The 27,990-nt window shown below is 37.6% G+C and overlaps 2 protein-coding genes across 6 annotated transcripts; one reads left to right on the top strand and one right to left on the bottom strand.

Annotated features, from left to right (window-relative positions):
- The first annotated feature begins 185 nt into the window (after positions 1-185).
- tmod1 (tropomodulin 1) lies at positions 186-12,506 on the top strand. Of its 5 annotated transcripts, none has more exons than XM_077718491.1 (12): positions 186-335; positions 2,489-2,562; positions 2,640-2,789; positions 4,840-4,996; positions 6,101-6,217; positions 6,982-7,071; positions 7,571-7,701; positions 7,801-7,908; positions 8,215-8,358; positions 8,509-8,653; positions 9,451-9,550; positions 10,568-12,110. In XM_077718491.1, exons 3-12 carry the CDS (start codon positions 2,667-2,669, stop codon positions 10,584-10,586), a joined length of 1,134 nt encoding a protein of 377 aa, XP_077574617.1. In that variant the 5' UTR covers positions 186-335; positions 2,489-2,562; positions 2,640-2,666; the 3' UTR covers positions 10,587-12,110. The 5 variants fall into 5 exon arrangements, with proteins under 5 accessions (XP_077574617.1, XP_077574616.1, XP_077574619.1 ...); XM_077718490.1 differs by having other exon boundaries at positions 2,656-2,789; positions 10,568-12,109; XM_077718493.1 differs by lacking the exons at positions 9,451-9,550; positions 10,568-12,110 and adding an exon at positions 12,422-12,506 and having other exon boundaries at positions 2,655-2,789.
- Positions 12,507-12,737: 231 nt separating this feature from the next.
- Positions 12,738-21,440, bottom strand: cplx2a (complexin 2a). Its single transcript, XM_077718494.1, has 4 exons — positions 21,168-21,440; positions 20,210-20,304; positions 15,058-15,236; positions 12,738-14,038 (listed from the first exon to the last, which is right to left on the bottom strand). Exons 2-4 carry the CDS (start codon positions 20,238-20,240, stop codon positions 13,847-13,849), a joined length of 402 nt encoding a protein of 133 aa, XP_077574620.1. The 5' UTR covers positions 20,241-20,304; positions 21,168-21,440; the 3' UTR covers positions 12,738-13,846.
- Positions 21,441-27,990: the final 6,550 nt, after the last annotated feature.

Raw genomic sequence — 27,990 nt, 5'->3', positions numbered from 1 at the left:
GCTTCATTTAGGGGGGGGGAGGTCCTCCATGCTTTGCCCTTTGCGGGAGATGACTGAGCCTCACAGCTCTAAAGGAAAGCTGCAATCGCAGGAGGCAACTTACTGTGCCTGCTGCTTTTTGCATCAATTCCCCAAGTTGAAGCGCCGCTGGTGGGGGGGTCATGGATCACTTTTTATGTCGAAGGGGCTTGTTTTCCTTCCCTGTTTCGCGTAGCCGCTGAAGGGCAACCTTACAACGCCTGTCCACGCCGCTCTCAGGGAACCATATCTGGGCAAAGTATTCGGGGCTGCTGTCACCCAGCCGGACAGTCCGGCTATAAATAGCGCTGCTGGAGGTACGTAAATACATGTAAAAGTTATAATCCTGCCTGTTGTAAAGATTGATCAAATGACTGATATTTGTATGTGTGAGTGATTAGACTACATTTGCATAATTTGAGAAGTTTCCTTTTTATTTGTTTTTTTTTGTTGAGATCCTGTTAAATGTTAAGTGTATATATTCAATGGATATATATATATTTTAAGGAGGATAAAAGTTTTCTCCATTCTAGCAATATATTTAGTGTTTTGTAGGAAAACAGAAAGACATTCTGGTGTTGTCTTCATCTAATTGTGGCAGTAGTGTTAAATATTGAATTTTGCAAATGTGAACTAGAGTATTAATGTGACAGTTTTGGGATTGGGATCTGTCAAAGTATGCTTTGAAATGCAACAGATGTCTGCAGCAATGTTGGTCATCAATTCTTCTTGTGACCTACATACTGGAGATGAATGACCTTTGCAACATGTAAGGTCAAACTGTTCTGGTTCATATAACTTTTAACCATGATTTCTAATGGGAAATACATGCAAATTTCTCTTATTATTCTGAAACCGGTCCGAGAGGGTCGCTGTGGATCCAGGTTTTTGTTCCAAATGATCCAACACAAATAGTTTAACCAATGAGGTTTTGGCTGAAACAAGGAGCACCTGGCTGCAATCTAGTGATTGCACTTTTGAGATTACAGATTAGTGGAAAGGTTTCCTCTTATAGGTTGGAATGAAAACCTGCAACCACTGCGGCCTTTTCCGGAATAGTTTCTATGATGATACTGTCACTATATTTGCATTGTACCACCAGTAGAAAATGCCTGATGCTGTGTAAGTTGATCACCAAAATTGGAATTAATCATAGGAGGTTTACATTTTTTGCCATGGCCCATATTGTAGGTTTGCCTGATTATAATCAACTCGTTATTATTGTATATAGATTGAATTTATTCCTTAATAAATAGCTGGGATATTGTGAGTTGGTCCGCTTTGCTCATTATGTTTCAATAGTTCTCGAATGGCTTAAAAATACAATTAATTCTTCAAAAGTTGGAACAATATGGATACATTTGGAGGTGATAGTGACTGTTGTTTGGTGGAATGAAGGAAATATAACCGCTAGGAAATAATTTTCTGGAAAAACGGGTGCCTATTTACCCTGTTGTTCTCCGTTTTGATATTCTTACTTGTTTTGAATTATACAAAACTAAAAAGCCCAACATGTCTATGGCCTTGCATGTCCAGTAAGCGCACATATGCAAGGCTCATGTTTTGAAATGACATCATCTACTTTATCTGTCTGAAGACATTGAGCAGGATTAGTCAGCGCAACAGTTAAACAATAAGTCCTCCTACCCGCTCTGTTTTTATTCATTGATTTATGAGCTGTGAAAAGATTTTTGCGCTACACTTATAAGATTCTTATAGGCCTAGTTGATAAACATTTGGGTTTATTTTGAAAATAGAACATTCTCCATTGTGCAACAAGGTGAATACACGCTTAGAGTGTTATGGTTGTGTGTGTTTGTTGTTATTATTGACGCAAAAGTTCTTTCAAGACTTTTCTGGCCTTTTTAGATGTTTGCTCAGTGCTTTTGGAAAGCAACGTAAATACAGGCCCAGCTCTGTTTGCTATCCACAGAGCAAGTCAGCTTCTTCTAAAGCATTATTTGGATCACAGCCCAATTCGAGTGCTTTTGAAAACCTGTCTGGTCACAGATGGCTTTGAGACAATGCAGAACAAACCAACCTTCCCCTCTTTTAGCATGATCTACCTTCTGGGTCATTAAAATGTAGTAGAGGTTGACCAATGTGGGTTTTTCAGGACCAATAACAATTATTAGTAGTTAAAGAATCCTGATAACAATATTAATTTGCACTTAAAGTCTAAAAATCGGTGTAAAACAATCAATAAATCAAACAAATGTGTATTTTTATATACTAAAGTAATGACCATGTATTCTACTCCTATATTTGTTATGAATTTAATTAATTTTCTGCGCCACTTTTCCTCACAAGGGACATGGGGGGTGCTTAAGCCTAGCCAAGTAAGAGCCCCAGGTGGAGGACACCATGAGTCTATGGCCAACCAATCGTAGGGCTTGTTAGGAAATATTGAGGATTCTTACAACTTATGTTGCTTGGCAATAAACTTCCAATTTCATGTTTCCATTCCTAGATATTATCCTTCATAACGCATGTGGAATTGCTCATCTGACATATTGTATTTCTCATTTGAAGACTTTTGCTAAGGTAAGACAGATTTTTTGCACTTTTCCTATTTAGCATTTTTTTTCATCCATAAATTTCAGTTTGAAACAAACATCCAGTATTTGTTATTGCAGGCCTTTGGCATCATGTCGGTGTTGAGGAAGGAGATGGACAAGTACAAGGACATCGACGAGGACGAGCTTCTCATGAAGCTCTCTGAGGAAGAGCTGCAACGGTTAGAAGATGAACTGGAGGAGTTGGACCCAGACGTAAGTTTACATTTTCCTTGCACGTTACTCTTGCCACTCGAGAATTATGAAGTCAAACAGACTCTAATTCTGTTATTGTGATGGCTCTTAGTGTTTAATATGATGTCGCTTGTTGTCTTTAGACCATAAGTTATCTTGTTAGTGAGTTGCGGATACTACTTATTGTTAATGGATAATACATAGTATTTTTTCTTTTGATTTGTGCTACACGTAGGAACTCTTTTGATATTTTTTACACAAAGATTTTACCAGTTACCATCTTTAATGGGTTTAATGGAGTCCTATTGATGTCATCTCCTTAGCTTTGCTAATGTATCACCAGTTTAAGTGATGACAGCAGCTGTGATTGTCTTCTCAATGCCAAAAGACAAATCGAGGCCGATGACTGTAAGGCTATCGTTTGCCATCTTAAAGCCTCTCGCATGTGTGTGTGTGTGTCATAAAGATTTATTCGGAGGGATCTTATGACGCAAGTTTGGAGAGTCATAGTGTGTGTGTGTGCTTAGTTTGTGCGTTTATGAACGTCACCAATTACAGAACAGTAAAGTGCCCATTTAACTTTAAAAAAACAAAAACATTGTGTTCTTCCCGGAAGGCTTGCTTACCTCTATTCCGGGAATACAATGACAAATGTTTTTTTTTTGTTTTTTTTAAGAAAGCCAATGTGTTTTCGTCATTTATTATCTCTTAAGTAAAAGTGAGTAATATCTTAAAACCTGAATCTCAGGTGACCTCTTAAGACCTCCATATTGACTTATATGAGAATTATATATTTAAATATACTTGCTTCGTATGAGTGCAAGTACAGATGCAATTCACTGTGACTTAATGAGATATCAGAGTATGTCATTGGGAATTTTTGATGCCAGCTCCCAAGCTTTGCACATGATTTGTTGTCATGTTTTGGTGTCAGTTGAGAAGCGACAGTAGATGCCACAAACCCCGCCGTCTCTCCCAACGTGCCGACTGCCGTGCGAGTTGCCATAATTAAGTGAAAGTAGAGAAGGAAGTGGCGGTCCGAAAGAGAAAAGAGGACACCCGAGTCTCACACTGTTAAAAATAACAGTGGGGCTAAATGGAAGAGGCCATTTGTCTGTGATGTAACTGTGATGTGAGAAGTCCCAGTGTCAGTATGCTACACGCTTCAGCTATTTTTTTTCTTCTAAAAATGCTGCTGTGTGCTGTGGGACTATGTAACAAGACCCAAAATAGTTATTTTGTACATTAGGGGGTGTCAAACTTTGTTGGTAGGCGGGACCAAAGTTAGGGCAACTAGATCTCATATGGGCCGGACCGGTTTATTTTTGGCCCAAAATGTTCGTTCATTCAAAATCATTAAAATGATTATCTTCAGCCAATTTAAGTGAATTAGTCTGTAGATTTTTTTTGTCCATTTAGAAAAAAAATCATTTTGGGGTACTTATAGGTCACTTTCTGTCAATTTTGGGGGAATTTCCGGGCTTCTTCTTGTCTGTTGGTCAGGTTTTGCTTTTTTGGGCAGTTTTTGGGTGACTTTCTGTTGGTTTTGATTAATTTTAAGGTTGCCAACTCACAAAATTTTAGTTTTAAATCCTCATTTAATTCTGTTTATGCAGTACGAGTGAGCTACAAAGTCAGGCACAACACACCCACCAGCCTTATGTTTGACAGCACTATGTTACATCTTCATCTGTTTATTTTTTATTTTTTAATAAGTACAGAGCGAGGCTGAAAGCAGATTGACAAAGCTGAACCAGTCATGAAAGGAAAGTGAGTCTATCGAGTGCCGAGAACAAAGATAAGATATAAGCAGGGTTTGAAAGAGCTCCATTTCAAAGAGGCCTATTGGTTAAAAATAGCCCGGTGAGCAACAAAGCTGTGGGAAATTTCTCAAGCCGCAGTTTAGCATGAGCAAGCAGACTAAAATCACCAGTCATTGAACGTCGGTCGCAGTCAATGGCACAAATTCATCACCAAATCAAATATATTGGATGTCCATAGCCTTGTGTCCATCCCAATTGAGCTTGTCCATGTTGGTAATGTTCTACTGTACATTGCTATTCTTGCCTAGAATGCCCTATTGCCTGCGGGGATGCGGCAGAAAGACCAAACCAAGAAAGCACCCACCGGAACGTTCCAGAGAGACGACCTACTGGCCCACTTGGAAAAACAAGCTAAAGAACATCCAGACAGAGAAGACCTAGTGCCCTTCACTGGGGAAAAGAGAGGTATAATAACTATCCTACCGTCTGAGTTAACTGGAAGCTCTTTGGCTTTCTCTCAAAATCAAAAGCTGACCTTCACCAAGTGGCCGTGATTAGAAAGGTGATGCATTGCTGGGGGTGGCTACATATGAAACTCTAGAAGGTCACGCTTATCCTGAGGTTATGCACTAGTAAGAAAGTGCAGGCCCGATGAATTGTTGGACCAATTTTTGTCCTCCATTGAACAGCAGCTTCTAAACCAGGCTCCCCAACTCCAGTTCTGTGGATCCAAATCTTAGGTCTAATCTTCAAATGGTGTAGGATTCTTGGATTCCTTCTTCTCGTTAGTTTGGGGGATTTTTAAGGTTCCTTATTAAATCATCAGCTGCCATTGGAGGCGCTGTTTTGACGAAAAGGAAGCCAATGAACGAATTAAATTGCGGATAGGAAATTGAGCAAAGTGCACTTGATCATGCAACTGACAGACTTATATTTTTGCGCCGTCCTTGTCCAAAAAAAACCCCAAAAGCCTTTAATTCTGGAAGTACAGTATGAACAAGCTACAAGGCAGAACGACCCCAAACTCAGCCCACACCAGTCTATGAAACATCGTAATTGTTCCCTCTCTGCCACCATTGTTTAAATCTAAGTGTAAACACAAGGTGGCAGGGGCTGAAAACACAACGGAGTGGAGCTTGATGTTGAACAGAGCACTTTGTGTTGTCAAACTGGATTCAGATGATGTCAGAAGGAAGCTAACAAGGCTCTGCTTTGATACACAGTAACAGCTGCTCATACAGTGCATCATACATTACATACTTAATTGCCAATACAGACTGTTTTATTAACAATGCTACTTCTTTCCATGAGCACCAAAGGGCCATTTTTTTTCTCCTGGAACTGACAAAGATAAAATCCTAAGACACTTTTAGGTCTGTTGTGATTTTCTATCAAATCACACCCAAACCACTGCAAAAATTTAAAAACATAACTATTCACACTCTTTAGCCATGTTAAAATACTATAAACAATTTAAAAAATGCTCTTAAATGCATTGCAAACCTAATTTCTTGTTTGTTTTTGAGTTATATACTATAATGGATGTTTAATTATGCTTTCCTTTTGCAGGAAAGGCTTGGGTCCCTAAAAAGATAGTGGACCCCATTATGGAGAATGTAACTCTGGAGCCTGAACTTGAAGAAGCCCTGGCTAGTGCCACTGATGCTGAACTTTGTGATATAGCAGGTAACCATCCCATGGAGCTCTTATTGGTATTGCAACCTGGGTAATTGTTTGTCTAGCGCCTCTCATTTCCATCCAATAATATGATAGAATCAATGCTATTTGGTGCACGAATCAATACACACTTCATCTCCCCTACTAGCCCACCTTATTTCCATTTTCTCCCCAGGCTAACTCCTCTCCTATCCGCTCTAGCGATCACAGCATCACCTTTCGTCTTCATCGCTCGCTTACTTCCCGCATCTTTGCTGGATCACTGTTAGCCGGGCAGCGTATCAGGGTATCTGCAGTTCACTATGCATGTATTGGCATGAAAACAGGAGAAATATTGCTTAAGTTTTGACATTTCTGACTATATTTACTTGACTAGAGAAGTTGAGATGTTTGCTGGTTATTTTCTTTCGTGGAAAATAATTGCGTGCAACTTAATACACATGGATTTTAAATATATAATACACATTTTACTTTTTTCAATGCAATACATAGGAAAAAAACATTTAGAAAATCAAATCTTCAGGTTTTCAGATGCTGTTATCATCAAGTATAAAACCAGCCTGTATGTAATTTACATGTAACGATGCATGTTTTAATGCATATGTTTATTATATATAGGATCATCTTTTTGCATGGCGGTCCGCTTAGCTTGCTAAAAGCACATTTGTATGTCTTTGTCCCGATGTTCATGTTTTTCTGTTCATGTTTTGTTCACTATTATTTCCTGAAGATGTCAAATTAGATTTTTATTAACTTTTCTTTTCCTTTTCTAGCCATCTTGGGCATGCACACCTTGATGAGTAACCAGCAGTACTATGAAGCTCTGGCAAGCAGCACCATAGTCAACAAGCAAGGCCTTAACAGTATGTTACACATGCACAATTTCATTTATTATTCCAGACAAAGGACTTAACTAGGTCTGTAAAAAATAAAATGAACTCAGCCCATTTTTAATTCATAACTTGACCACATGTACTGCGTCCTAGAAGCAAGATTATTTCCATCTCCAACAAGTGAACCAATAGGAATTGTTTCAATACCCTTGAAATACCATTTTTATTAGTAATGCAGTTATCATTGCACTTTTCACCTTCATCTAGCTCATTTATCAACTTCACGACAGACTGTGGGAAACTGTTGTAAGACTGTGTATACTACAGAAGGCTTTACTTTGTTTGGCACATGACTAATCTTCAAAAAAGGACACCAATTATGCGTTTTCCCGTCCAAATATGTGCCATTATGTCATGGTATGGACGGTAGAGTACTCTCGAGGTACTTGAATACACATTGTAGTTGTCAACCCTATAAGAGAAAAAGGGGTATTTTGGTGTTTATAAAATCTATGTTGATTTGTGGCAGGTGTGATTCAGGCTACCCAGTACAAACCAGTTCCTGATGAGGAACCCAACTCAACTGATGTGGAGGACACGCTCATAAGAATGAAAAGGAATGATCCCGACCTTATGGAAGTCAACCTAAACAACATCAAGGTATCAAAAAGGTTAAGTGTGGAGGGTCGCTGCCATTGAAAAATAATAATAATTTGCTATGTCCCAATGCTGTTTTTTTTTTATTAATCTTTTGAATAGAATATCCCTATCCCGACTTTGAAAGCATACGCACAGGCCTTAATAGAAAACACAGTGGTTGAGAGGCTCAGTATCGTTGGGACAAGAAGCAACGACCCAGTGGTATTTGTAAGTACCTTTCTAGCGTTTTTTCTCTTTTAAAATGTACTTTCATATCAACTTAAACCAATGCTGTATATACGGCAGGTCTAGTATGTCAGTACTGAGTGTGTGAACTAATTACGGAATTTACATATAAAGTACTGCACTACTTACAAAAAATCCGAGTGAGGAAAAAAGTTGGAACTAATTTTTTGAGTGGAGCTATGCCTGTCTGTATTGGTCATTTTTTAAATCCATCACGGAGATGGACCAGTTCCTGCTTTAGTTTTCGCGCATTGTTGATTTATTGAAACCTGCTTTTTGGGTTAACAGGCTTTGGCGGAGATGCTCAAGGTTAATACCACACTGAAGAGCTTGAATATTGAGTCAAACTTCATCACGGGGTCTGGAATCATCGCCCTTGTTGAGTCACTGCAGCACAACAAGACACTAGTTGAGCTCAAAATTGACAATCAGGTATGGGACTCACAACCAGTTGGCCTTCCGAAGCCATTTTCAAAATTGATTGGTAAAAAAAAAAAAAACTGAAGATAACTCGGAAACGTCTGCAAAAACTGTTAGGCCCGGTTTGTGTCAAACTAAAGGATTTTTATCTTCCATATTCAGAGTCAGCCATTAGGCAATAAGGCAGAGATGGAAATAGCCAGAATGTTGGAGAAAAATACAACATTGCTGAAGTTTGGCTACCATTTCACCCAGCAGGGTCCCCGCCTCCGAAGCTCGAACGCCATGATGAACAACAACGACCTTGGTAGGTCATTCGCCCTTTTTGTACACACTTCTATACGCCTATTCACAAAAAGGGCACATTTAAGAAATAATACTCATTTGTTATCCCGTTTGAGTGACCTCACCGGTCTGTAAATGTGCGTATTTGGCAGTGTTAGTGCTAATATTTTGCCAAAGTGGCCACGTTATCAGCACTTAATCTTAGCTTTGATCAAATGCTAACGGATTAATCCGATTGATGTCGTCTAGTGCGGTCCGGAGGCCGAGGCCAAATAAAACGACAGCTTTTTAAATGATGACCTCGGCACTAAAAATAGTATTAATGAATCAAATTTATAAACACATCTAGACGTTAAAAAATCTGGAAATTAAAATATAACATGTAAGCCATACATGTAAAAATAGAAAAATAAACATTTATAAATTCCCCTTATTATTCTTTTTCATATTTATATATGAAATGTTAATTTAATTGTTCATTTTGTTGGTTTGTCCTTTTATTTTTTTGAATTTTCCTTTCATATTTAGTTTTTTTCAAAAGCTTTTTTTCCTGAGTTGATTATTTTTAAATGTATTTTTATTATAATTTTATTTTAAAACTGACTTTTGACAGACAATGTATTGGACGTCTAGCGCCGTCAATGGCAGCCAACTAATGTAAATTTGGGCATTAAGGGGTTAAGTTAAGGTAATCACTGATTTCTCCTCTAGAGGGAGTCACCTTACAATTTGGGTTTGAAGAAAGTTTATTGCTTGCTTAAAAGGGTAAAAAAAGCTTCCTAACTGTCAACGTGACAATTTCCTCCTCTGGTTTTGAAGCCCGGGTTGTCAGGTCCGAATCCGACGGCTCCTTTACCCTCACTTTATCCGTCCCTGAGCTGGAACGTGCCTTTGGGAAAAAGTTCAAGTCAAAGACTAAGTAAACAAACGTCCAATCTTACTTTTCTGACGCGAGCTTTCACACTGCTGGAATCGCCACAACTTCTTTTCAGAGCCACACTTTCTCTCCCCGTGATTTGCTTTCAGTACATTCTGAGCTTTCTCCAAAAAGCCTGCTGTTGTGCTTCAGCACCAACTTTTATGATAAAAAAATACCTGGTCTTTGCTCAACACCGCAACTTTTTCAAGGTGGATGATAGAAACCTTGCTTATGTCGTTTGACCAAACAGTCTTTTCATGGTAAACAGACTTTGTGTCTTTTTCCACACTGTTCCTTTTGCGCTAGAAATATTCTTTGCGTTTGTTTTCCTCTTTGCTTCATTGCTGAGACGTTGAAGTCACTTGACTCTAGTTCAACTTTCCTGCCAGTCTGGAGTGTCGACTACAGTGTTCACGCTGTTGCTTTCAAGTCTTAAATGGTCTCCGATTGAAGAGAAATGCAAGATTTAAAGTCTTAAAAGTTATCAGATTGAAGAGAAATGATAGATTTAAAGTCTTAAAAGTTCTCAAATTGAAGAAAAATGCTAGCTTTCTATTTGCTAAAAATTCTCACATTGAAGGAAAATGCCAGATTTCTGTTCCTAAAAATTCTCAGATTGAAGAGATTTGCTTGATTTAAAGTCTTAAAAATTCTCACATTGAAGAAAAATGCCAGATTTCTATTCTTAAAAATTCTCAGATTCAAGAAAAATGGTGGATTTAAAGTCTTAAAATTTATTTACCCCTAACTTGGAAAAAAAAACTTGAAAAAAGGCCATAATTCGCTTTTATGATGAGATGTTTCCAGAATGGGAGTTGAACCCAAATCCAAAACCAACCATAAAGTACTTCCAAATTTGAAAGTGCTTCAACCTGACTTTGAAGGAATGGCTTGAACACTCTAGAAGTCCCACTCGCCCATTGGGCCGCCCACCTTACTGTCCATCTCATGTCGTCCGCCTTTCAATCCATATTATTCTTTCCCCCTCTCACATGTCGTCTTTCCGTCCATCCACAGTGCGAAAGAGAAGGCTTGAAGGAGGCCCCATCCTCCCCAAGTGTCGGACAAACGTGTAAGGACCCTCTTTTTTCCCCCCCAACCTCGCATTTCCCAGCCTCCTTTTTTTTTGGGTGCCTCCCCCTTCCGAAGGGTTCGACTCCCGATGACCTTGCGCATCATCTCCAACACGCAGGTTTCAAAGAAGAAAACAAAAAACGCACTCGGGACTTTTGAAAAATTGTGTTTTTAGGACTTGAGCTGAGAGGGAATTAATTCTTGAATGCTTCTATCTTTGAATTATGCAAATTAGCCATAACTGTAGTGCCTTGACTTCCTGGACTGTTTCTAATTGATGACTTTGCATCTAGAACAGCCTTTTTTTCTGGCCATCCCTCTTTCTACTGTTGTGCTGAGTTCCTTTGAATGGTTATGAATATTAATTAAATGTTGTATATGACTCGTTTGGACGAGGCAGAATGACACTGGTAGTAGTAACCATCAAAATGAAAATAGATAACATTGATGCGACATGTTTACCTGCTTGTGGAAATTTATTAGGAATAATTAGTGTTTTATTTTTATTTTTTATTTTTTTATTTTAAAATTTATTTTAATTTTATTCTTTTTATTTTTCCCCAACTTGAAAATCTCTGAAATTCTACGTAAACGTACCAAAAATTGTCACTGTCCTCTGATTGGCTGCCTTCTTAGGAAGCCCAACCCTCCTCCAAAATCATAACAACCAAAACAAATATAAATAAAAAAAAATGCCTTTTAAAAGTCCCAAAAACTATTTAGAGAATTATAAAATTATAAAATTAAAAATAAATATTCAAAAATATATACATTGCTTTTGAATGACATACAAAATGTTTTTACTTAAATTCCATGGTGACTTTTTAAAAAAAAAAAAACATGAGAAAGTTTTGTTTTTGTGTTAAAACAGGTCCTGTTTGTTATTGTTTAAACATTTTAAACCAAAATTGAAGTGTTTCACTCAATGACAAATTTGAAATTGTCATCTAGCCGATGCAATTAATTGACTTAAAGTTAAAATAGATGACAAGCTGTTGAAAAAGTGCTTCCAATCGAAGCTTTTTGGATATTTTAAGTGTGCTAAAATGTGCGTTTCACCAAATATTGTCTTTGATTACTAACTAGATGAAGGAAAAAAAATACTAAAAATAAAAATTAAATATTTATTGCGCCTTGAAAGGTCCGGGAAGCCGATGTCATTTCAAAACAAATGTTCATAATGTATGTAAACATTTGTAAGTGAGTGACACTGCTGGCTTTTGTGTGTTCACTTGTCTTGCATCTGATGTTCGAAATTGGTTTGATTAGGATTTTATTTTCTCTTTTGCTAGCTAGTTCACATTTTGGTGTGAATGGTGAATTTTAAAATAAATGGGCCTTGAAAATACTGTAGTTTTTTTGGATAGTTCAATTACAAATACATAGAAACATTGTTTGTACATCAATGAAAACAAGACAATGATTGGGAATACTTACTCAATTACTCAATTCATACTTAATTGAATGCATAAAAATGGTTATTCAGAAATTTTAATTGTTTTACTCCATCTTTAAATGTGATCAACTTGTGTTTCCAATTATTCTGGTTATGTATGGACATTTTTATTTGATTTATTGATTCTATTTTAACATTACCATGCATAAATACTAATAAGAATTCATTATAAATTGGTTTAATTCATATTTTACTGAAAGTTCCAGCTTTAATCACCTCTGGGTTTGTATTATATTATTGACTTCCCTGCATTTAGAAACTCCTAAATACATATTCATTTTAAAAGTTCACGACCCCGCATAAGACTGGTTTGCACATCTGCCTACGTGGCTTTTCTCCAGGTACTCCCAGGTTTTTCTCCCACATCTCACATGAGGATAAGCAACACAGAAAATGAATCAACCTTTTTGGTAAGTACAATTTTTCTTATGTATTTTTTGCCCCCGAATATTATGATTGAAAAGTGTATTTGTCTATTTTTATAAAAACTAAACAAAACATGACCTGGAAACAGAAACAAGTTAAAATACGGCCTTCACTGGCTTTATTTATAATACTAAATTACATAACAGCTTCTCTTTTGTTAATGCCCACCCCTCCTTAACCCACTCCCACATCATTTTCCTTTACATTAAAAAAAAGACCATTAAACATATCTAATGTGAATAAGATTTTGAAGATGTTTATTAATTCTCAGGCAAAAACATATAATAATCCTTTATTGCTCGTGACAGTCTGTAGCTTCAAGCTTCAACGTCCTTTTATTTTTTACACTTCTATTTTATTACCCATCACCTTTTTAAATGAAGAACTAACACAAAAACACATCGCTTTTATATTATTTTAATATATTCACGTCAAAAGCCGTTCCCTAACTCACTCGGAGTACTTAACGTCACTTCTTTCTGTCAAAAAATGGAGGTTTTATGGCTGAAAGTTTGAGATCAGAACCCCCATCGTCCCTGCAAACCTTTCCTTTTTTTGTAAAATCCTAAATGCTTCATTTCTTATTCATGTGATTAATTCACGGTTACACTGACATGAAGGAAAACATAGGAGTTATTGCCTTTTTATATTTTTTGCATAACCAAGAAAGGGATTAAAAAGGGGGGAGTGGCTTATTACACATGATCACAAAGACTTTTCAAGACAAATGGCATGCGAGAGACACACCGAACATTTTTTACGATATACTACACGACGGGTGAGCACATTTGGACGTCCAACAGAGACAACACTTTTTTTTTTTTATACGGAGAATGTGGAACACTGTGCAAAAAACGGCTCGACGGGGAATTGGACACGAACACAAAACGGTAGCTTTAAGAGCACGCACAAATTCTTTTGACATTTTTTTTTTCAAATATGGCTTATCAAGTCATCACATTTTCTAGTTGAAAGAGAAACGCAGTTAGGTCAATAAATCATTGATTTGATTATGTGGCCCAGCTGGAGGCAATTTATAGAGATTGCTTATTTACATTTAAAGTCAACTTGTTGTTCCAAACTCTTCCACCAGGCTTAAAAGTAGCGAGAGAGAGAGAGAGAAAAATGAAAGTCCAATTGTGTCTACGGCTTTTTTTCCGATCTGTTAACTTGGCGCTCTAGACTCAACTTTTCAACAATTTTTAAATAGTCGCCAAGTTGTTTTGATGAAGCCAAATTTGAATCATTTACATTGCGAATCTGAGCGCGAGTTTTTTGGGGGGGATGGAAGCCAGCCGGGTAAGAGCACTGCCTAGCATCGAGACTCGGTCGGTCGGGTCTTACTTCTTCAACATATCTTGAAGTGGACCTGGCAGGTATTTCATCACTGTGTCCATGATGCTCTCTTCTTCTTCTTCGTCCCCGCAGCCGGTGGGTACGGCCTTCTTCGGTCGGGTCAAGCTACCCGCCGCCGGCTCCTCGGCCGCGGCTGCTGCCTCCGCTTCGGCCTCTTCGCGCTTTTTCAAGCCGTACTAGCGTGCAAAAAACAAGACGTCAATGGTCACTTAGGGTCGAATAACAATTGTGATTATTATCACCATTCACAGGTCACGATTTAAAACTTACTCATCCCGATACTAGCCTAAAAGATACAATTTTCTATTTAAAAACGAAGCAAAATGGACATAAAAAGTACATTTTTATACCTATTTTATTGCGAAAACTTCATTCGGCATTAAAGTAAACGTTTTTGTTTTAAGTTTGAAGAAAATATGGCCTTGGTGATAACATTTTCTCCCCCTACTTTTAACTATTAAGTATTTTTAGGTTTGATTTCAGTACACTAGTGCTTACTAGTGGATGGGAGTGGAACTGTGGCCACCAGAATCACGTAAAAATTGTTTCAAATGAATTTTGAATCAGTACAAGAATTAAGAAATATCGCAGTATACCGCCAGATCAAATTTGTTCTGTATAAAATTAAAGGTTTGCCTATGCCTTTAAAAGGCGGAGCCTATTAAGGATGTTAAATAGTATTGCAACTAATATCGTTAATGTTTTTGTCTTGTTATGTTTAGTGAGCACGGCTACTATCTAAATATTACACTACATGTAATCCATACAAAATGTACATAAATCAATTTTAATGAGCAATAATGATCGCATAAAAAGACTACATTACTCCTTTCATTTCCACGCAAAAACTCACTGTCTTCTCCGATCTATTTGATCATTACAGTCTTGAAAAGTCACAGTTTGCATCAAAGCCATTAAAAATAGCTCCCGAGTTGTTTGTTTCTGTGCCAGGGCTGCTGCAAAAATCCCATGGCAAGAAGCAAAAAAAAAAAAAAAAATCTGGCAGGTGACAGATCGAGTTGTTAGAAGCTCGCTTTAAAGTCAGGACACTTTTTCAAAAATGGTGAAAACATTGAATCGAGGACAAGCGTCATTTTAAGGTGAGGCGCGTCAAAATCTTGTCACCCATGCGCGAAGGACTTTTGTTGTTTTGCTTTGACGTGATTTGATTTCTTAGCAGGATAAGACAAGGTACCTTATCTCTGATGCCTTGTCTCATGTTTTCTCTCTCGGCTTCCATCTTGGAATATTTGGCCTTTCTCTCTTCTTCCTGTTGCCTCAACGCCTCCTGCCTTTCCTCCTCTTTCTTTGCCGCATCGGGGTCCTCCTCCTTCTCTTCTCCACCTAGCATCTTGCCCACATCGGGGGGACCACCTAGAGCGGGGAAGATAAAACTTCAATTAAAAAAGAAAAAATAGCCTGAAGACATTGATGCTTCTCAAATGTCAAACTGGGATTAGAATGTCGACACTTAAGAGCTAAATGTAAACACAAAAACAAAACAAAAACATGTAAAATCAAGGTCGAGGGTTCGAATCCAGGTCGGTACTCTCTGTGTGGAGTTAGCATGTTTGTGTGGGTTTGCTACGGGTGGTCTGGTTTCTTCTCACATACCCAAAAATATGTATGCTAGGCTAATTGTATGCTAAATTGCTCTTAGGTATGAGTGAGAGTGGGAATGGTGGTCTATCCAGCGCCCCCTGCGAACTTTATGAGGAGAAGTGATTTGTAACTGTTATGAATGAATGAACTAATCCATTATTCATTGAATTTTAAGCTATTTAGGCATTTATAGATATTTCTTATTTAAGATTTATTATTCTTTAGTCTATTTATTGCCATTTTTAGCATTATTTTGCATTTATTTTCATTTATAAAAGGCAAAAACATGTACATTTTAATTTTTGGGGGAAAAAAGTCAAATTAGGGAAATTTTAAGGTGCTTTAAAACGATTTTTTAGCGCAAATATGATCACTTTGCAATCTAAAATCACTATTTTTGGCAGCTATGAGCAATTCTCATCCTGGAATAGAATTGGTAACTATGATTAAAAATAGAATCGTTGTTGGATGCTTTTGTAATAAAGAAGACCTTGAAAAAAAACAAGGTCGATGAATTAGCTAAAAAAGAAAATGGGCGCCATCTTGAAGACAGGAAAATTTGTCCCAAAAAATTTCTGAGTTTATCCCGTTAGTGGGATTATCCGGCAAATTGCTGGTTTCCACTAAGAGGAAAAAAATGGAGGAAAATGAAGTAGCGGAAATATGGAGGAAGAAAGAGGGCAATCAAGCGCAGAAAAGAGCAGAGTAGGACGTTGGGGGCTTTATGTCAGGAAGTCTTGAGGGGTCGGCAGAAGGGGGGGGGGGGCATCCGAGGAGAGGGCCAGAGCGAGGAAGAAAGGCAGAATAATCCTTGAGACGAGCGCTGGCGGCTGCTCAGATTGTTGGTATTTTTACTCATCAGCATAATGAAAAGGAGGTGCGTCACGCGGAAGAGATGCAAGACAAAAGAGAAAGATGGGAAAGGATGGGAAAGAAAAAAAAAAGGGAGATTAGCATTTTTCTTATGGGAGACTGGAGACAGATATGTGGATTTTGCAACGTGTAAATGTGCAAAGTGGATGTCGCGTTTGGAGAGCTTCGGCCTGGGGCGGATTTCAGCCTCGTTATCTTGAATGCCGGCTATCCTTGCAAAATCGGGCATTTGCGTGAGAAAATTGACATATTTGCCGGTCATTTAGGGGTAAGCTATTTTAGATTGTTAGTTGAAAAACCTTCACTCCTAGAAAAAGAACTTCTATAACAGCATAGGCTATTCTGCAGTTAAGAAGTATAAGTGGATTAAAGCCATAGCCTTGAAAGTTTAGGTGTATTTTTTGATCATGCTATAGTTCGCCAGGGTCAGTCTATATTTTGAAAGTTTGAATTGCATTTTGGGCAGAATGTTGGGAAATTTAAGGTAAGGTAATGGACAAAAAGTGGCTGCAAAATTTATTTTAGTGTGCTAAACATTGTTTCATTTTTTTGTTAGGATTTTTTCAACCAAACAGGGTTTCTCTACTTTAAAACAAATTACATAATTAAAGAAAAAAACTGTTTATTTTAAAAACGATCCACATTTTTTTAGCCTAGTGTTATTTGTGTGTCGCTGAGGGGGCGTGGCCAAACACTCACCTGAGATTAATTATGTATATATATATTTAATTAAGATTACTGTATGCCAGTTTTTAATTGATTTAATTTAACATCATAGCAAACTGTACTCATTACAAAGACAACATTGTGGAAGTATAATAATAATTGGGCACTAAAATGAATGTATAATTTCTCCTCATTGCTTTGTTTAATTTTTTTAATGTCTTTAGGCTAAGTTTTTTTTGTCAGGACAAAATTCAAGTTTGTAATTTGGCTTGTAAAAATACTAATGAGCATTCAAATAGCTGAACAGATTGGATAAGAGCTATAAAAAGACAGGCAATGACTCAAGAAAAGACATCTAAAATATAGAAGTAGCTAAATCCGGAGAAATGTAGCTCATTTGCATAATTTATGTATGGCGAGGATTAAAAAAAAATCCAGTTTGACTATATTGATATGAATAAGGACTCTTATATTTTAGGTTATGCTCTCACTAGTAATATAAAGCTAAAAAAAACTTCTAGTATTGATTCATATGCATATTATACAATGTGTTATGAATAATAAGTCTGTTATGATATGCATTAGAGACAAAACTCAATTTTTTATCCCGTTACAGCTATTTACACACGTTTGTAAATGTCGTGACGGCAAACATTTAGGATTACAAGCTTGTGTTTTGGGATTACAATGCAAAGTGATGCCATTTTTTTTAGCACGTAGCAAAATAAACCTTGATATCTTTACTGATAACATCAATAATGTATCAACACCGTTGTGGACGTGGTGACTCACAGTCGGCTTAGTTTCATTGTCAAATGATTCTCACCATGACTTCACCATTTGATCACTTCCCATCCCGGAAAGCTCATTAGCACGTTCAAATTGTCTGTGCTTAGCTGTTAAAAAAAAAAACAAAAAAATAGATCCGTAGAGACAAAAAAGAGCGAGTTAAAATGAGCCATGAGCTAAGCTCTTGTGTGCCATTTTGCAAGAGATACTGCAAAATTTTGTCAAAGCACTTCTGTAAAGGCAATCATGCGTCACAAGGGCTTTTTTTTTTAAATTTGGCTGGAGCGTTTGTTCGTTTATTTGTGGTTGTAAATGTCTACAATGTTGGAGAAATAACGTTGTCAGGTTATTCTATTAGAATATTTGTGTATTTATGTAAAGGCAATGGATTGAAACTACATGTTTAGAGGATTTGGTGAAATTAGTGGATTTTTTACAGGTTTTTTTGAAAGTTCCAATGTTATCAATGACAAAGTTAGTTAGACTGACTTTTTTGTGCCATAATAGTGTCAGAGGCTTAAACCTAATACACTTCATTGGCGCAAATCTGGTGCTTAAGTTCTTTCCGAGGGGGAGCTCAAATTTTCTCTGATTACAAATCCGTTAAAGCGAAAAATAAAGGCTGCCATGGCGCAAAAGTGGGTAAGTAGTTGCGTCAAATCACTCGATACAAAAGACTGGAAGGTGCTCAAGGTCAATGTGATGAATTGAAAAAGTTTCAAGGTGAAAGTAAGAATAAGTGTGGGGTAGGTCGATCAAGCTATGAAGGTGGGATTATCCAATCATTGTTGAGTGGCACCCGATGCACTCTAAAGCGGCGGACAAACATCTCAAGGTGTCTTGATTTGTTTTCTGTCTAACTTCAAATACAGTCAACGTGTTGTAAATACGAATTCTAGAGCTGTTTGAGTTCGTATTTGTTCAAAATACGTTTTTTTTTTTATGGAAAGGTATATTTATCAAAATGTAAAAGACAGTTGAAGGAACATGTGTCTTTGATGTTCATTTTCCGAACTGACCGTGTCTTTGATGTTCATTTTCCGAACTGAACATCTCTCATTGATGTTAATTTTCTAAACTGAACATGTGTCTTTGATGTTCCTTTCCTGAACTGAACATGTCTTTGATAATAATTTTCTGAATTGAACATATGTCTTTGATGTTAATTTGCCAAACTGAACATGTCTTTGATATTCATTTTCTGAATTGAACATGTGTCTTTGATGTTCATTTTCTGAACTGCTTGGAGGCGGAGAATATCTCAGCTAACTAGGAAGTGGACACTCTAAATCAGTGGCCAGCCAATCACGGGGCACAATGAGACAAACAAGCAATCATAGTTAGGGGCAATTTGGTATAGAATGCATGCTTTGCACCCAGAGAAAAGCCACACATGGAATCTCCACCCAGTCAGGTGTCTTTGATATGAGAATCAGTAGTTTTGTCAAGGGAACATTGTTTTGAATGAAAGCGATTGATTCAGATCCAAAAATGGATGTTAATTCTATTCAGTAGTAATGAAAAATTCTCATAGAAGATGTAGCAATGTTCCTAAGATGAGATTGTTTGTCTTTGCACTCAACTTTTCTACTTTGAAGAGACTAATTCCCTCCAACCAAAATGTCTGCCTCATTTAACAGCCTCTTAGTCTGTCACACTAAGTCAAGACGAGTTTAGAAGTGCTGACTCAACAGCCGAGTACTCGCCATTGGTGGAAATCCAAGCGCAAGGCAAAGGTTCCAGCAAACATGGTCAACCTAATTTGTGTCAATGTCAATTTTAAGTACAGCCAGACAAAATAACAGCGCCCAATCAGTCGTTGCGCCTTGTGTATGCATTAAATTCAAGATTCTGTAGATGTCGCTGTATGACGCTGATAGCTTGACAGTCTGGGTATACATTGCTTACTGACATGCTATATTTAAATAGTAAACAGGTGGATATGTGATAGCATGCTTAAGCATGACAATATTAGTAATCAATGATGTTTTTGTCTCGGATTAGAGCCAAAATGGATGAAACAAGATGGCTTTTACAAAAAAAATCCCATTCAAAAGTTGTTATATGGCGTACATAATTTGAAATGATCAAAAAATGTATAACTTGACAGGAATGTAATAGCAGGAATATACAAAGTTTGTGTTTGGAGTCTCAAATCATCCAAAAACACGACTAAAATTCTGATTTCATGTCTCGTCTTCTGTATTATGTCCATCGATTGTTCGTGAGTGGCAATCTTGTTTGAGTGCAGCATTTGCCCGGTAGTGTAGTTTTGGTGCAGGATGGAAGAAGCGCCCCCCCCCCCCCCCCCCCCCAATCCCCATAGAAGTGCGTTGTGCTTGTGCTGAGCATCCCCGTTTACATCCTCCAACACTGCAGTGCTGTTAAATCAAGCCATCGCGTGGCAGCCAACTCACCTCCCAGTGCAGCTTTCATTACAAAATTCATGATGAAGCAGTTCTGCCGTTCCTTTCCCTTTTTTACCCGGTCACGTTAGCGGGGTCGGATGGACCTGCAGCCAAAGGGGGGTGGGTGAGGGTGGGATAAAGCACTTTCAGAATTTACGACATAAAATGCACGCAAGAGTTTGACGGGACGAGACCGATGTTGTAAAAAAAAGGGGGAAATGACCTCTGGTTAAGACAAAGTGAAAATGACAAAGTGGTAGAGTTTATAATTGCTGTTTTCTGAATGGAAAATCTAAAATAGTTTGACCTTTATGTTATCTCTTGTCTTTTTTTCTAGATTTGCCTGCCCTTGATTTACAAGCACAATCCATCTTGCGTCCATTTTCGCTGACACTACAACCCGTGATGGATCTACGTGGAGATAAAAAGCACCGGCGGCGGAAATGAAAGCGCTAAAAAAAAGAGGGTCAAGGTGAGCGAGAAAAAAACGTGTTATATGTCAGAAAAACAACCTTTCTTATGTCCTAATCGTGTTCTCTATCTTAAAAGTGCCACATAGAGTATTCGTTATATTTCCTCTATTAAGGTTTTATGAAAAAAAAATCATATTATTTGAAAGTTTTGGTGCTTTTACAACAAAACAGTCAATATGGCGTGAAATTGACGGTTTTTTAACCCACGTTTTAGTTCAAAAAGGCACTTTGACTTTGCGGCATTGTAAAACTTGCACTTCTTACACTTGGAGTGCCTGAAATCTGCAGCAGCAGCCTCTTAAAATCTCTTCCCTCTTCAATAACATCGTCTACTGCAGCGTCAATTTCTCCTCACGTGAACCCCCCGGACGGAACCCACGTTTTCACTCGAAGCCAATCCTACGATTTTTAGCTACTCGGCTAAACGATCGGTGAAAATCTGCCAAGTGCGCCAATACGTCACCCCCATCCTGTCCCGCGCGGTCATCCTTTACCTTGATTTGGATCCTCGTCCGAGTCTTTCTCAACCCAAATTAGGAAAGGGGGGAAGGGGGGACGCTGTTGGTCTACAATCTAGTCTTGTTTCTTCCTCTCGAACGGAGGGACGAAATGCACAAGTTGTTGTTGTCTTTTTGAGAGGAAAAAAAACGCTAGATCGAGGTTCTCAGTTTGCAGACATGCCGGTTGTGTCGGAGTCGGGCTGCAGAGGAGGAGGAGGAGGAAGAGGAGGGAGGAGGAGGGTGAGGAGGAGGAGGAGAGGGAGAGGAGAGGGATCCTGCAGGACCAGATGAGAGCATACAGAGAGAGAGGGGATGGGTTGGGAGAGAGTCAAGGGGGAGGGGGACAACGCATAAGCGTAATAGCTTCATTTGAAGAGACGCTTTCATTGCCGTGTAGTAGTAGTGGACAAAGATTAGACGAGTACAATTTCTTCTGTAGACTGTATGTACAGTCCTGGAAAAAAATGTCTCCCAGGGGTAATAAGATTTTTTTTTTTTGTAGCAACGAATATGAGTTTTAACTTGAATTAGTAAACATATAGTAGAAGACAAGAAATGACTGTTGTATTTATAGGTAATCAGCAGAACCTTCACATTCCCTTTAAATTTTTAATTGCCCCTATGGTGTTTTTGATGAGATTGTAAGAATGTAGGTAATACAATTAGAATTATAAAAATTCTAAATGATAAAATATAAGAATGTTATTAATGAAGCATGTTTGCCTTGAAAAAGAACTAAATGTTCTATTCACAGTTAATCAGCAGCCTCCTTCACATTCCCTTTAAATTTTTAATTACCCTTATGGTGCTTTTCGATGAGATTTCCAAGACTGTAAGGATGTAAGCAATCCAATTACAACTATTGAAGTTAAATTCTAAATGATAAAATATGAGAATATTATCAATAAATCCATAAATACCTTTTTTTATTCAGAGTAAAATCACTTCTGAGCGAGATTTATCCACTACATGGAAAATTAACATTTAACAGCAGATTTTTTTGTAATATTCTCAAAATATATTTATTTTATATCTATTTTCTGGATATTACAATGATACACATAGCCTCATTATGGACCAATGGAGGAACTACTGCCATTAGCTAAATAATTGCCTAGCCAGCAGAAAAGGGAGGACCAAAGAATATATTACCCCAGCTCCATTGGCTACCTGGAGACAACTTATTCAACTTTAGCTTCTAATTTAGGCTCAGCCAACTCTAGAAGGAAATGGTCTAATGGGAGTTTTAATGACTCGACCTGACTTTTTGGCTGTGTGGAGCATATTGTCAACTTAAATGCCTATCAGCCAGCTTAGCATTCAATAGAAATAAATGACTCTTTTAAAATGATGTTCCTAATGAGACCAAACAATTGCCCTACAAAAATTTAAGAGTAACATGAAGTAATGGGGAGTTTTATCAGGATACAGTGATTTCGACAAAAAAAACATGGCTGCTATAAGCTGGTTAAACCCTCTAAATTGTCCATAGATATATAAGCAATTGCTTAGAACATGCTCCAGCACCCCCTAAAAATCAGATTCAACTTGTCATTGACATTGTTTTTCTACATTCATATTTAACTTTAGAACAGTCATCTATAATTCAACTAAAAAATGAAAAAAATAACCTTGTTGTATATTTATTTCACTCCAAGGCCTTTTATATCCCACTCCAATATAATTTTACCTTTTACTTTTGACTTTAACTCAATTAAAATGAATAAATATCCTTTTTTTATACCCCAAAATAAACCAAGTTACACCCCTTGCGGCCATACAGCACTATTTTAAGGACTTCCACTTTAAAAACCCAAAAGAAGCTATCCTATCTAAATTATAAATACAAAATACAAGTGTTTCCCTTCTTTTTTTGGCTCATTTTGTTTGCCATTTCCCAACCCCACCCCCAAAATAGCCCACACAGGAAAATGCTCTAAGCAACCTTGCCTTTTCGCCCCGTGGTTACATTGGCAAACTCAATAGGAATGGACATACAGAGAGAGGACCATGGGGGAGTTTAAACTGCCGCATCTCGCATCAATTAATCAAGACGCAGGAGACTGTGTCCAGTCAAGCCAATATGGCACCAACACATCCATCACTTTGTTTATAGCCTGGAAATTCTTGGAGACAACTGCACCAGGCAGTACGTAAAAAGGGACACACTTGTATAGAAACTCACCAGACATGTGTGTCACAAACCCACAATTTACAAGCTTTGGGTTTGAGGTCAAAGATATCAATTCACTGTAATGTTTTCAGATGGAGCATTAGACATTTTCTATGTTGGACCTTTTATACGCAACACTTTGACAGGCATATTCAAAGTAGGCCACGCATTTTGATTACCGTATTTTCACGACTATAAGGCTCACTTAAAAGTCTTAAATTTTCTCTAAAATAGACAGTGCGCCTTATAATACAGTGCGCCTTATATATGGAAAAAACAGACAACGAAAAACCAGCAATGTCGGATATTAAAAAAAACACAAACGCCTGAACTGAAACAATCCTGTTAAATATGCAGATGCCGTCTTGGTTTACAAAATCTTCCATCATATAGCTCCTCCCCCACTGCAAGATTTTATACAAAAAAAATCCAAAACATCAACAATGGCTGGCTCTAGAGGTGACTGTAAAGTAGTGAGTGCTTCATACCTGGAAGTCAATAGCAATTACCGTATTTTCACGACTATAAGGCGCACTTAAAAGTCTTAAATATTCTCCAAAATAGACAGTGCGCCTTATAATACAATGCGCCTTATATATGGAAAAACGTCATTCATTGGGGGTGCACCTTATAGTCGTGAAAATACGGTACACATTCAAAATGAATTCAACCAAATCGGAATATTGTATTCTCAAGGCAGAATAGTGAATGTGTGAAAGTAGAGAGGGTGAGGAGGGAGAGTTAAAAAGGCCATTTATATCAACTTCAGCCATCTTTTTTCTAAGGGAAATATAAACAGCAGAGTTCCACAGGGACGGGCTGCCATTCAAAAAAGGTCAGAATTAACATAGTGTGGCTGTCACACAAACAACAGTGGTGCTGGTTTTAACGCGTCTAAAAATAAGCCCGTACTGTAGCACTGCTGCAAGCATGTAAATCAACCATCGTAGACTTTTAGAGCCAGGGAAAGAAAATCATAAACCAATGGTGCATACTGCTGGTTTTTATGTACTGACATTAAAAAGAGTGAAGTGGGAGTCCATCTTGGCCATGTTTTAGATTGTTTTGGCAAATCTTCTTACATTTAAAACAAGGGGTGGAAGTGAAACACATACTTAATAGGGTTTGGGTCTGATTATGGGCTTGACTATTGTATATTGCTTCACTTTTTGTGGTGGTCCAATGGTAGGTTCGCGGGCTGGTTTAACGTCAACTTGATTTTACGTGGGCCGGACCATTTTAGATATAATATTTAGATTTTTTAAAATTTATAATTTGATTAAAAGAACTGGATTAAAAGCCCTGAATATTCAGTTTTTTATAGATCTGAAGCAATGTTTATTTTAGCTTTTTTAATAGATTTTTATATTTTACAAAATTATTTTTGAACTAAAAACATAAAAAAATGATTTAAAAATTACAATTATTGATTTAAAAGGGGGAAATTCAGAAAATGTAATATACATTTATACTCTTCATTTTAATTTGATCCTAAAACAGAAAGTCAGCACTCATGATTTACTTTCCCGGGCCGCATAAAATGATGCGGTGGGCCAGATTTGGCCCCCGGGCCGCCACTTTGACACATATTGTGTAGTCTATTAATATTACTGTTTTTACAGGTACTCTAATTTAATGTCTAATGTCAAAAACATCCATGCTAGGCTAGCTAGTTAAACATAGTAAAATGCTATGAATGAGAATGGTTGTCCTTTCTCTCCTTGTGTCCTGCAATGGGCTGGCAATCATTACATAGTTTGCTGGGATAGGTTCCAGCACCCTTGCGATCGTTTGTGAGGAATGGATTTTGTTCCAACTCATGATATTCATCTGAAAAACCAAAGAATTTATATCTTACATTTGGTTCATTTGGATTGAAAATGTCCTTTTGTGCATCCTGCCTTCTCATGCTCACATGCTGTTCTGATATCTTAGCGTAAAAAACGTAAAGATGCAGTTCAGTACCATGGCAGCAACATCGTATCATGGGATGGCATTCTAATTTTGTGATTTAGAGCCATTCCCCCCCTGCAGCATTATGTAAAAAGGCATCCGTTAGTGTTTCTGCACCAGTAGATCCTCAGAGAAAGCCTTTTAAAATTCTGGCAGCATCCTTTTTTTCATGCAGATACCAAAATATCCGACCTAAAAAAAAAATACAAAAAATGAGATGAGGATTATGGATTTCAAACCATTCTCCAGTAGTTGCTTTGTCATTGATAGCTGTACTGGCCATTGTAATCAATAAAAATTGCTTGGGGACGGCTATTGTTTCTCTGGGTGTTGACAGCTGACTATTGTGTCCTTCATATGAACTCAGTCTGCACCTGAGTTACTGCATTGGGGAATCCAATGGGGAAGTTAATTCATCCCTGACCTGAAAACCTCATTTACGCTAATAAAATACATTGCACCAAATCCCAAACCATATTTTTCCAAGTTACCGTATTTTCACGACTATAAGGTGCACTTAAAAGTATTAAATTTCTCCAAAATAGACAGTGCGCCTTATAATCCAGTGCGCCTTATAATCCAGTGCGCCTTATATATGGGAAAAACAGAAAACCAAAAACGAAAAACCACCACTGTCGGATATTAAAAAAACACAAACGCCTGAACTGAAACAATACTGTTAAATATGCAGATGTAATCTTAGTTTACAACATCTTCCTTCATATAGCTCCTCCCCCACTGCGAGATTTTATACAAAAAACAATCAAAACATCAACAATGGCTGGCTCTAGAGGTGACTGTGTAGTGAGTGCTTCATACCTGGAAGTCAATAGCAATTACCGTATTTTCACGACTATAAGGCGCACTTAAAAGTCTTAACTTTTCTCCAAAATAGACAGTGCGCCTTATAATACAGTGCGCCTTATATATGGAAAAAATGTCATTCATTGAGGGTGCGCCTTATAATTCGGTGCGCCTTATAGTCGTAAAAATACGGTACTGTCAAAGAAAATACATGTTTGCTATGCACCAATTTGCTGTTTATAGCATAACGGGACATGAATCCAAATATGTCAGCCACTTCACATAAATAAGGTACATAAAAATGACAATGTTCTTTGCCAGATAAACTGGAGTGTATTCAATTTGGAATTAGTTGGTCATTTGTATTTTTCTGCTCGTATTAGCATGTTAATTCCGCACAGTGACCTCTATGAGTTTGTTTTTAGAAGTCAGAGGGGAGGAGTGATTTAACGTTTGCATTAGTCTGCTGTCCGTCAACCGTGCAGCACTCTCGGGTCTCTGGAGAGGCGGAGAAGAAAGATGGAGGGGGGATGGGGGCTAGGGTATTGAAGGTAATGGTATGTGTGTGTGTTGGTGTCCATCAGCCTGCAAGGGAGGCCCTCAGAGGTCCCGTGCAGTGAGCGCTACTGCTACTGCTACTACTACTGCTACTGCTGCTGCTGTGCTGCAATGCGTAAAGGCAGCCCTTCATGCGGAGAAGCGACCGGCTGACTTGTCTGAGATTCATGCAATACAATTCTGTTTATGTCCTCATTTATAGACTCAGCATTTTTTGACAGTTGACTCCGCAGGGCGAAATTCTACCGTGCTAACTGGGTCTTTATTTTAGCCCTTTCGTGCACCAATTATGACTCTTTATTTTGTTTTTTTCTTCTTCTAGGGCTGGTGTTTAACTCTTGGGCTGCCATTGATGGGGATTGGAGTCCAATCTATTTTGACTGGGAAGGACGAATGATCGTGGTATACTGGAAGTTGAATATTTGTGGTCAGTATTCCAAGTTTTTGCAGGTAAATTGATGATGTGTGCTTTTTCAAGGCTATAAAGTGAGTTAAATGCTCATTATTGGTGTATTTACGGTTGTAATATTAATTAATATTTTAGTATAATTGATACATTTCATTTAAAATAGCTGTTTGTTACCAATAGACTCATCTTGTGCAGGAAAATTGAATCTGGCAATGAATAATTCTTTTGAAATTATGAATTGTGTGTTGCCGGCAGAATTACTATAGTGCGTACGAATATAATATAACTACTAATATATGATAACTATGCATAAGTCCTACAAACTTTAAGTGAGTCGTTCAAATGCATCTAGGGCAAAGTGTGTCAAAGTGGTGGCTCGGGGGCCAAATGTGGTCCGACGCATCATTTTGTGTGGTCCGGGAAAGTTAATGATGAGTGCTGACTTTCTGTTTTAGGATCAAATTCAAATGAAAAGTATAGATATATATTAAATTTCCTGATTTTCCCCCTTTTAAATCAATAATTGTAATTTAAAAAAATCTGTTTTAGATCTAACTATTTTAATTAGGGCAAGATTTCATTACATACAAATCCTCTATGACTATCAGACATACAAATTCTATTACAAAGATACTTACTACATAAAGGCTACATATAAACAAAGGACTTACAAATTCTTTATTACAAAAGATGGTTGTGATATGGATAGAAGGTCTCTATGACATGGCCGTGACATGGATTGAAGGTTATGTCATAGATTGAAACATTCTTTGATTACTCTTAAGATGATTTCATAACCTTGTCCACGGTCAGAGACAGGAGGTTCTCACCAAGGGCGTGGCACCAAAGATAACCAGATTGTAATGTCAAAAGATCACTTCCTGCCCAAATCATCCGCAGTATGTCGGCTCAGTATGACA

This window comes from Stigmatopora nigra, chromosome 6 (assembly GCF_051989575.1).
Source record: "Stigmatopora nigra isolate UIUO_SnigA chromosome 6, RoL_Snig_1.1, whole genome shotgun sequence".
Taxonomy (NCBI): Eukaryota; Metazoa; Chordata; class Actinopteri; order Syngnathiformes; family Syngnathidae; genus Stigmatopora; species Stigmatopora nigra.
The sequence above is the reverse complement of the archived record's forward strand: the minus strand, read 5'-3'. Positions and strand labels throughout refer to the sequence as shown.

What these genes read in the sequence shown, in the direction of transcription:
- cplx2a (XM_077718494.1), bottom strand. Translation starts at nt 20,240, where the DNA reads ATGAATTTTGTAATGAAAGCTGCACTGGGAG. An exon ending in AATGAAAGCTGCACTGGGAG is followed by an intron (nt 15,237 to 20,209) that starts GTGAGTTGGCTG and finishes TCCCCGCTCTAG; the next exon opens with GTGGTCCCCCCGATGTGGGC. An exon ending in GACAAGGCATCAGAGATAAG is followed by an intron (nt 14,039 to 15,057) that starts GTACCTTGTCTT and finishes TTTGCACGCTAG; the next exon opens with TACGGCTTGAAAAAGCGCGA.
- tmod1 (XM_077718491.1), top strand. Translation starts at nt 2,667, where the DNA reads ATGTCGGTGTTGAGGAAGGAGATGGACAAGTACAAGGACATCGACGAG. An exon ending in TGAACTTTGTGATATAGCAG is followed by an intron (nt 6,218 to 6,981) that starts GTAACCATCCCA and finishes TTCCTTTTCTAG; the next exon opens with CCATCTTGGGCATGCACACC. An exon ending in GCAACGACCCAGTGGTATTT is followed by an intron (nt 7,909 to 8,214) that starts GTAAGTACCTTT and finishes TTGGGTTAACAG; the next exon opens with GCTTTGGCGGAGATGCTCAA.